Below are 11,392 nucleotides of genomic sequence, written 5' to 3'. Positions count from 1 at the left end.
TCGAGATAAAAGTATGTTTGTGTGGTTTGAGTTGTAGCTGTGTGTGTTTTTTTGAGTTGTAGGTATGTATTTTTTATGAGTTGAGGTATATGTATGTATCTGTGAAGTGTTTGTTTAAGCTTCAATGTGTTTTAACAGGAAAGAAGACGAAGTGTGTGCGTGAGAGAGGGGGGGGGGGGAAGGAGAGAGAATAGAGAGAGTACGGTGGGGTGGGTGGTGGCTCTTATTATTTATTTTTTCTTTTTTCTTAAATTAAAATAACATTAAAATAATTATAGAAAATGGAAAAAAGAAATTTAAAAGGCATAACCGTCTTTTCAAGTTGTTCTGGGATAAAAAAACACGGAAAAACTTTGATTTTGAACATTTTATGCAAGTAAGGAAGTTTTTGGCCCATCCAAAGTTTTTTGAATACCACAAAGACAAATCTTACAATTTTGTCTTTCTTTTTCTTTTTTCTTTTTCTTTTTCTTTTTTTTTTTTTTTTTGTCGTTGGCAATCTCCATCTAACACATTATTGTCTCTAAAGATTGATGATGTGCATTGAGAGATTTGTACAATTAACATTACATATAATACAATGTATGAGATTTAAGCTTTATATTTTATTGGTTAAAAGAAGAGAAAACTACAATAAAATCCCTACATATTAGCCTCATAATCGATTTAGTCCATATATATATATTTTTTATTCAATTAAGTCATGAATACCGGTAATCGTATTCAATTTAACCCTTTGACCCGGTCAACAGGTCATCCAACTTTCAAAAATTATATTTTTGGCCCAGATTTCAAAATTTATTACAAATTTGGTCCAAATTTTACACTTTTTGCCCATATTTTAAATTTTGTTACAAATTTGGTCCAAACTTAACCCTTTTTGCTCAAATTTTAAAATTTTATTATGAATTCATCCTAACTTTAGCTTTCTTTACAACTTTTTTTTTCTCGAAGAATTGTTTTTAATATGCTTTTTCTTTATAAAATCATATTTATACAAGAAAAACATACTTTCACTTAAAAATCTTATATTTTCTATATAAAAACTTTTTTAAAAAGTTTTTTGTATATGAAATATCTAATTATAAAAATAAATATTTATTAAGTATATAAGTATACACAAATCGGTTTTTTTTTTTAAATGTATACAAAAACGTATTTTACAAAAAAAATGTATACAAACACCTATTTTATCTATATTTTTTTTTATAAAATCGTGTTCGTTTATATTTTTTTATAAAAACATGTTTGGATAATTTTTTATATAATACATGTTTGTAAACATTATATAAAATGTATACAAACACAATTTTATAAAATATATACATACACGTATTATATAAAAAATTATTCAAACACATTTTTATAAAAAAAAAATATAAACAAACACGATTTTATAAAACAAATATAGATACACACCTATTTGTGTGCATATATATATATATATATATATATATATATATATATATATATATATATATATATATAGAGAGAGAGAGAGAGAGAGAGGTGATAGGCGTTTGTTTACATTTTTTTTGTAAAAATATGTTTTTGTATACATTTTTTTTTATAAAAACGGATTTGTATATATTTATATACTTAATAAATATATAGTTTTAGAACTAGATATTTCATATACAAAAACTTTTTAAAAAAAGTTTTGTATATAGAAATTATAAGATTTTTATGTAAAAATGCCTTTTTTTTGTGTATAAATATGATTTTATAAAGAAAAAACATATTTGAAACAACTTTTTGAGAAAAAAAGTTGTAAAAAAAATTAAAGTTAGAATGAATTTGTAATAAAATTCTAAAATTTGGGCAAAAAGGAAAATTTTTGGACCAAATTTGTAACAAAATTTGAAATCTAGGCCAATAGTGTAAATTTTTGACAAAATTTTTAATAAATTTTGAAATTTGGGCCAAAAATGTAATTTTTGAAAGTTGGATGACCTGTTGACCGGGTCAAAGGGTTAAATTGCATACGATTACCGGTATTTGGGACTTAATTGAATAAAAAAATTTATATAGAGAATAAATCGATTATGAGGCCAATATATAAGGACTTTATTGTAGTTTTCCCTTAAAAGAAAGCTGATGGTCAAAGGATGAAAATACACCCCACTCATACACACTAAAAAAACTTATGTAATTTCTCCGTGTCGTCCAAATTTAATAAGTAAAAATATCAAGATCCCTTTCACCTTTACAAAGCATACAAAATTTTCTTATATTTTTAGAAAAAAAAAAACACATGAGTGATAATAAATAGATGCGGAAATCATTTAACATCTATTTATTCAGTTTTATGAAGTATTATTTATAAATTATAACTTAATTTCTTAAAAACAAAATTATTTGGACATAGGTTTGTTATGGTCAATGGCAAGAAGATGTGATCCCAAAAAAAAGAGTCAAAAGCATTGGTTTAGAACAGAGTGGCAGGCATCACCCGGTTGACCAGATGTTACTTGAATATAAAATGAATTAGAACTAGCAGCACAGTTTTTTCATGTTCAAAACAAAACCAAATATGTGATCCACCTACCAAGGCTCACTTATTTGACCTTGTGCTTCCATTTACATATATTATTTGTAGTTATAATATAATAGATAAACAAACAAGACAAAATTATAAATATAATAATGGCTTTTCACACAAGAAAAGTACAAATATAATAATGGTTTTTCACAAAATAGCCAATTAATTTCTAGTTTCTACAAAACAACTACAAATTTCGTAATAGACCATAGAGAAATCACTATTTACAGCGAATTTATTTTTTTACTATGATATCCAAAAATAAAATCCAATAAAAATTTATCAATTTGGCAATGCTAATTTGCTATTTCATAATGCCAACTTGCTATTTGACATTAGCAATGTCAATTACGATTTCTCCATGCCAAGTTGCAATTTTTCAATGCTAAATTGTAATTTCTCAATGACAATTTGTGTTTATAAACATCAAAAAGGTTGAAGTTCCTTTTATTGTGGGATCTTCAAACACCAAATTTGCAGCATAAATAAAATTCATAGTGCGAAAATGAAGTTTTAGGTTGAGGAAGATTTTCAAACGAAAAAACACTGTGTAAAAGTGATTAAAGATGTTAAAAAATTGCATATTTTAGGAGGACAAATTTCACAGTAAACAATGATTTCAAAATAAGTCAACTGCAAATTTTGTGATTTTTTTTTTCTTTTTGCTTACTTTGTTAAAATACTTATAAGAATATGCTCATATTTGTCTTTTTCTCTAATAACAAAAGAAAAAAAAATTAAAAATACTATAATCAACTGTTAAACATTTATCTTTAAATGTATATTTTCATTTATAATACTTTTTTTTATAATGTTTATCAACGAATCATTAAATTATATAGTTTCATTAATTATTATTTTCTATAATATTTTCTTAAACTTAATGTAGGGTTAAAAACGAGAATCTATTTGACTTAATCCCTTTATTTAAATACCAAATATTATTTTTTTTATAAATTTTTTGTCACAATAATCAAACTGAATAAAAATACAAGCACAAAGTACAAACATTTTTACTTTCATTATGACCCCAAAAATGGGGGCATACCATGTATGTAATTTCATTTCACGAATCTCATCAAATAAGAATACATAAACGGGAAAAAACATTAGATTGTGTAGGAATTAGGATTAAAAAAAGAATAAACAATAACTTATATCTATCGACTCTAAACATCCAATAATTTGTATGTAACTGATGTTGGATTGATCTATTTGTTATATGTTCAAGAAGTGAAATTAGACAATCTAATAATCATAACACTAATGTCATCGTACGAACCCCTTGATGTCGATAAGCCAACCAGCTTCTTACAAGCGGAAAAAAGATCAGACTTTTCGATTCCCCCACAAAAAGGGCGAATAATGTCAACTGCTTCTTGATTACTCACCTGAAAAGATATAATTAACAATTATTCGGTGTAAAAATTACATTTCCTTTTATTTATTTATTTATCTGGATTAATAATGTTTACAGAAATATTTGTAAAATAATCATAACAAGTATTTACCGTATCCCAGATTCCATCTGAAGCAAGGATTAAGAACTCGCATTCGTGCGTAATTTGGAGTATTTTTGTTTCTGGTTCTGAAATCACCCATTTCTTGAGATGTTTGTCTCCTATTCCTCTTGATACGGCAAGTGAACCTTGAATTCTCCAAACGCCATTGCGACAATCAACATATCCACCCTAAAATCAACATTCATCAAAATCAAATCACTAAGACTTCATTCGTTTAATGAGTATATTGATTGATATCAGTCATCACAATCACATTCAAGAAGGAATGGGTCTAAATTAGTTCTTACCATGGACTCGATTCTATCTTTTTCGTCATTCCTTGAAGGTTTGTGATCGACAGTGAGAGCTTCTGCAACTCCACCTCGGCTCATAACTGCACGACAGTCACCTGCATTGGAGACTATGAGGTTGCCCTTACGTATCAATGCAGTCACACAGCAAGTTCCCCCATTGATGTCTTCTTTTAGAAATTCCGAGTCTGTTGCGAGATATCCCTCTCTAACAGCTTCTGCAATTTCATATTCACATTTGTTTGCTATTTTGGAGATGATGTTGCTATGCAGATGCTTTGCTGAGAATTCTGCAGCCTTTGCCCCTCCATGCCCATCAAAAACACCAAAAAAGGCCTATAATCATCATGTATAAACGATTTAGATACGTCAATGGAGAAACAACGAAGCACTGATCAAGAAGAACATGGCGATCGGTGCGGAAAATTTTCATGAATACTGGATTTCTTCATGTTGATTGAATTAAATTTAGTCCAATTTCGGTAGATCTTATTGATTTACGTTACGAGACTGAAACCGATTACAGAGTTAATTGTGTTTGATTACGCAGATGATAATAGTTTTAGCAACAAATCATAATAATTTAAAATAGAAGCATATATACCTGTTTGGTATCTCCTTGGAGATCAACAACGGCAGAATATCGGTCCTCCATGGCTCCCCTTTTCCCTCTTTTACAATATACAGAATACTCCTCCCCTTCCTCGTCGATCTCCGCCACTTCATCGTTCGGTTTCGCAACCTCATCCATAAGACTTAACGGTGCAAATGGAATCTGAATCCTCGCCGGCCTCTTCCTCTTCAAGACAACCGACGGCGAGGGATTCGAATCACAACTGATAATCTTTCCTTCCTTATATCCATTGGTAGGGTTATGAAGATATGACGACGGAGGTGACGGCGTCGGAGATGTATGACGGAGAGAGAGCGATGATGAAGGAGATATCATCGGTTTACCAAACATCGGTGACGATAAGAACACCGGCGAGTTCGTTGGTGCAACGGCACAGGGCATGTTACCGGAGGTCTTTTTTTCGATTTCTAATTCCTGGTTGGTCGTCGACGGCGAAAAATAGGGAAACAGAGGAAATTTCCAATTTAATTTAATACGGAATTTGGTGTTTGCGTTCTAATTATATATATACACGCACATACAGAGGAGGGAGTCAAGGAAAGCGATGTTTTATTGACGGTAATGCCACAAGGTAGAAGTTTAATGGCCGATTTTGTTCTTTTCATTCCACGCGCTTTACATTGCGTGAAGGACAATATGCTTGGCATTTAGAACGAAGTTATAATTTACAAGTCAAAATAAAATCTTAAATATATAAAAACGTCATAAACATAAACAAAGTAAAAGTGATATATATCTCCAAAATACTAAACCATTTTGCCATCTTAATGAATAACCAATTAAAATGGTCTCACCTTTCAAATGACTATTAGAAAAAAAACGTAACAATTTCTTTTAAAAAAATGACTATACATTCGTTAGATAATCTTAAGACCATCTCCGATCAATTTTAATTTTTTTCTCACAACAGTGATAAAAAAATTAGGTAAATAGTGTTTCATTTCTAATTCTATTCTATTTTTTATCATATTTTTACTCCTAAAAAATATATTTCATTATTCTAACTTATATAAATTGTTAAATACATTCCTATTAATTTGGTTTTAACATATATATAATCTATATTTTTTCATTACAATAAGATTAAATAAATAAGATTATATTTATAATATGTAATTATAAGCTTTTGGAAAATACATTATTGTGTTTTAAAATTTCGAATGTATTAAATTTTAATATGAGTTTGATAAACAAAAAAATATATATTTATAATTAAATAGTATAATTTAATATATAACACAATATTATAAATATTAAATATTACATTTAAATAATAATTAGTAGATAAAAAACTATAAATGTATAAATATATAAAACGAAAGATTAAAAGCCGACAACTCAAAATTTACCACCATTTTGGGGGAAATGAATAGTATAACACCATATTTGGTGTTATACTATTCATTTCTTCAAAAATGAGAGAATAAATGGGATATGGTTGGAGATGAATTGGGAAAGAAATTGGGGAAATAATGAAGAATTAGAGTGTGTTGGAGATGCTCTTAGAACATCAAATTCTCAAAATCAAATCTAAATGATTGCATATTATGTTCATAACTCTACATCATAGCTCAAAATACAACTTGCATGCAAACAAACCTTAATGAAAGTAACAAGTGTATTCTCAATGTTATTGAATAGAGAAGCACATTTAGGTTGTTAGCCATGGTCAATGTTTTAAAAACATGTTTGAATCGGCTGGCCGAACTGGTTAAATCGGAAACCGGGGGAGAGAACGATTCAACTATCACATGTTTTATGTCGATTTCAGAACCGGATTGAACCGGCCAGTTTTTAGTGAAACCGGTTGAACCGGTCAAAATAAACCGGTTAACCCGAATAAAAACACGTGGGAAAAAACCATTTGCATAATAAACTTTAATGATTTTTTTCAAATCTATTTAGTTTTCTCTAAATAAAAACATATGGTAAATGTTATAATGTTTTTTGATGTGTTTGTATTAATCTAAAAATATTTTTTGTTTCGGTATTATATTTATTTTCTTTTTTATGTATATAGATTGATGTAAAAATCTAAAATTATGGTTATGTGTTATTTTAATGTATTTAGATTGATTTACAACTTATTTTATGTATATTTTTAATGTTTGAACTAGTAAACGTCACATTCATGATTTATATATGTATGTATGTGTAGGAAAATTGGAAAAACGATGAAAATTATAAATAACGGTTAATCCGGCGGTCGAACCGATTAAACCAGAAACCGGTCACCATACCGGTTCAACTAAAAAATCGGTTTTTAAAACACTGGTCATTGCCCATGGGTACTGCGCGAGCCGTGTGATGCTGAGATGGAAGTTTTTAATTGTGTGAACACCACCACCAGATGCGTGATGCTTATGCATGTGGTGTCCTATAAACCCAACCATGTTCCTTCACGTCTGAAAGTTCTTTTTTGTTATTTTGTTCGATTATACTCTTATAAATACTTATTCACTACATAAAATCATTTAATACCACAATTTCATTCTCCAATTTCACAAAAAAAATAAAAAAAAAACACACACACACACAACCACAAAAAGAAGACTACTACGTTTTTTTTTCACAATAATCGCTCAAGCAACATCACAATAATCTTCATATTCATCTTCGTACTCATCACCCTTAGACTGCGATGTTTTTTCAAGATGAAGTATAAAGTTCACATCCAAGAGAAAAGATCACCTACTTTAAATAGATGTCATGTAGCTTAGTGCATAACTATTCTGACGATAAATGCATATATGATTCTATATCATTTAAATGCCTCCTCTAAAATAAAAAAATATAAATAAAACACCAACATAACCGAAATGGGAAAAGAAATGGGAAAATGAGGTGCAAGGGGTTTGTGGAATTAAGGTATTTTCCCATTTCTTTTTCACCTTTGTTGATGGGTGATGTGGAATTAAGGTATTTTCCCATTTCTAATTTCACATGGGAAAATACCCTTGCACCTCATTTTTGTTTAACATACAACAAGGTATGGACCAACATACATCCATGCTAATTTCACATCACTCATCAACAAAGTCAACCCCCCTCTCTTATTACTCACGGCCAAACACACACACACACACCAAACACTTTACTTCCAACTTCACTCACAAGATTCTCTCATCTCTCTCTCATTTCGTAGGGGGTGCATCATCTTCAAAGGGTTTATCTCTTCAAAAAACTCACAAGAAATTGGTAAGTTCTTGTAAAACTCTAGTGCTCACATGTATGCTAATGTTAAAATCATTCCATTTACACACCCATTTTTCGTGTGTGTGATTCTTAGAACCCCATCCATTTTCGAGAACTCCTTCAAACTACAACAACTTTTTTCTTCTTATTCCTAGTACATGAAATCAAGGTGATCTCACACCCCTACATTTTCATGTTTTCTTCAAGTTTTAGGAAGGGGGGGGGGGGATACAAGTTACGACACCAAAAACATAATTTAAACTTAAACATCAACGTTTAACAGAAAAGTTATAACTAGAGTCTCCTAGAGGGGGAGCGAGGTAATTGTGTATAGATCTATGCGGGGTTGACACCCCCACACCTGATCTGTTCGCTACAGCTAGACGGGGCCAGTCTAGGGTGACAAATATTTTACCGAAATCGATGCCTGAAGAACGTCAAGACGGGCATATCAGTCACATCAATCATGGTTATAACGACTCACATAGGGAATAATAATACAATTTTGGTTTACAGGAAGCTTGCACTTCATCAGTTTTATTGAACTATAAAATTGCAAATCATTTTTCAAGTATTCAGTCTCTTACACTTTCGATCTTAGGGTTTAAGACTACAATTTTTTCTTACATCAGAAAATATTGGATTTTTTGGGAACGTTCGCCTTACTTTTACAAACAAAAGATAACAAAGGACATGTGTGCATATATTCACAGTTTTGGAACGAGACTTACAAATCATTTCATAGAAAATAACGGATTTTCTGAAAGTACTACGAGAACTATTCTAAACCAGCGCAAAACCATTTTTATACAAAAATGTTTATGAACTCATTAACTTTTTAGGTGATGTCTTTTTTAAAAACGACTTGTATTCTCAGGGAACCGGTAACACGTAATCAGCTCTGCTCTGAGATCAAGTGGTGCGACTTCATGAAATTTTACTTCTTGCCACTTTTGTATAACTGATGAACAAGTACAAAATGTAAACTATGTAAGTGTGTATTTTCAGTGTATGTCGTTTGGAATGCTATATTTCATTCATATTTAATTGTTATGATACTGTACAATGACGTCATCTACCCCCGGACGTTTCCGCCGTCCTGGTTCGGGGCGTGACAATACTTTACTCTTTCTCATATAAGTTGAGTAGATAGAGTTAAGGCCTTCTTTGATATGTTGTTGACTCAATCCAGTCAAACCTATTTAGTTGACTCGGGCAGATCAATACGTTTGGTACCTTCTTATGATGCATCTTACTCGGTCATGAATGTCTGAATAAGCCATCTAAAAAAACTCGTTGAATAAAACAGAAAAGACTCGTTCCCTTATTTTCCATCCTATTGTGTTCCTTCTCCTTGCCCACCCCGACATCTGCAAGGGCAAATAGATGTCAGCACCACACTTGCCTCTTTTTCAGTTCAATTTCAAGGTTAGTAGCAATGTTCCACAATCTTTCTTCATCCCGTAAGCTTCTCTTTTATTGTTCTCCATTTGTGAAATCGATTTCCTTTCTTCCCCTCTCCATCTATGAAGTTGATTTTATTTTTTATTTTTTATATAATTATATGATTATCCGGAGAATGTTGAGTATTGCTATGAAATATTGTTGTTTAATTGTTGAATTTTTGGAAAATCGAATGTTGTTTGGGATTCTTAACAGTGGAATCTATTCTCAGCTATTTGAACCTGATGGTTTGGTGGGTTTACTTTAATTACATTAACGTCCTTGGTGAATCTTGAATCATATTAATATTTTGTCCAGTGGGAATATACACATGATTTAGACCTCAGTTGAAAACATAAATTAGTGTCATGTTCCTCAAATTTAATAAAAATAAGTGTTTTTATATCTACAAAATGATAAATTCTTCCATGATATCAAGGTTGATCATGAATCGATATGTGTTTTGCAACGTCGGGTGTGGTTTGGCCTAGTCAACACTTGGGTTTTTTACTTTTCTAAACCAACACCAGATGGTTGTTATATGGTATGTGGTGCTTCTGGTAGTTGTAACATTGATAGCTTCCCAAAATGTGGGTGATTGGATAAATTTGTGTCCAAGGATCAAAATGAATGGAATGGGGATAATTGGTCATAAGGGTATGTGAGGAGGAAACCATTGGATTGCAAGAGTGATGGGTTTATAAAACATTAAATGTTAAATTACCTAACCCACAAAATTCATTATTTTATGGGAATTTGACACTTTTGGAACGTGAGAAGTTATGTGTGAAAAATTATTCGTGTATGGCATATGCAAATATATTGAAAAAAGGATTCAGGTGTATGATTTGGATGGTTGATTTGGTTGATATTCAAGAAGGTCCATCTTATACTTTTGAAGTATATATCAGAGTAGTCTTTTCTCAATTAGGTAACATGATATGATTATGCAAATCATTTGGGTTTTTTCTTGTAGTGAATAAGTTATGTTATTCAAGAAGCCACATCTTATACTTATGCTACCCTTTAACTCTTTTTCTAGCTCCGCCACTATCATAATGTAATAATCCTTTTATAATTTTTATTTGGATTTCTAAATGATTTGTGTATAGAGCAGTAAGGTAAAATTGTCATTTTTAATCAGTCGTCATATTCAATCAGATATATAATCAAACAATATGGTTTCTTATTCAGTCAAAATTTTTTACTCAAACATACATTAATAAGTCAACAACTATCAAATATGGCCTTAGAATACAACAATATTTCAAAATTATATTTTAGTTTTGCACTTTTAGGATCGGTACACATATTTTCCGAAAATAATGTATATTATGTAAAATCTTAGAGCATGGTTTAAATTAATATATCAGTTACTCTTAGAGGTTATTTGTTTTCTTTTACGATGTAAAAATGATTGGTATTAAAAACGGAGTAATATAAATTTTGTTTGGAAATATATTTTGCTTAAAGATAAAATGGGTATTGTATGTGTTGTCACGCGCCCCAACACGGGAGTTGGGGAAGCTTGAAGTCAAATAGTCAATTCATGCATGGGTTTTGCATGGAAATTTATTTAAAACCAGCAACTATTTTTGTACAGAGAAGACCAAATCTTGTCGATCGGTCAAAACACCTCAAAAAGATGGCTTAAAAGTGAGGGTTAATTACTTTTTACAGGGTTTATTTATTTATTTATTTTTTTATTTAAATACAGTTTATGTCGAGGAGATTTGTTTTCTCTTTTTTATATAAAGTAATAAAG

General features: G+C 30.4%; 1 protein-coding gene across 1 annotated transcript; it reads right to left on the bottom strand.

Annotated features, from left to right (window-relative positions):
• Window positions 1-3,537: 3,537 nt before the first annotated feature.
• Window positions 3,538-5,459, bottom strand: LOC111879899 (probable protein phosphatase 2C 25). Its single transcript, XM_023876328.3, has 4 exons — window positions 4,960-5,459; window positions 4,353-4,691; window positions 4,054-4,233; window positions 3,538-3,933 (listed from the first exon to the last, which is right to left on the bottom strand). The coding sequence occupies exons 1-4, from the start codon at window positions 5,368-5,370 to the stop codon at window positions 3,769-3,771; spliced, it is 1,095 nt and encodes a 364-aa protein (XP_023732096.1). The 5' UTR covers window positions 5,371-5,459; the 3' UTR covers window positions 3,538-3,768.
• Window positions 5,460-11,392: the final 5,933 nt, after the last annotated feature.

The sequence above is a fragment of the Lactuca sativa genome, chromosome 2 (genome assembly GCF_002870075.4).
Source record: "Lactuca sativa cultivar Salinas chromosome 2, Lsat_Salinas_v11, whole genome shotgun sequence".
Classification (NCBI taxonomy): domain Eukaryota; kingdom Viridiplantae; phylum Streptophyta; class Magnoliopsida; order Asterales; family Asteraceae; genus Lactuca; species Lactuca sativa.
This window is presented reverse-complemented; position numbering and strand designations above follow the sequence as displayed.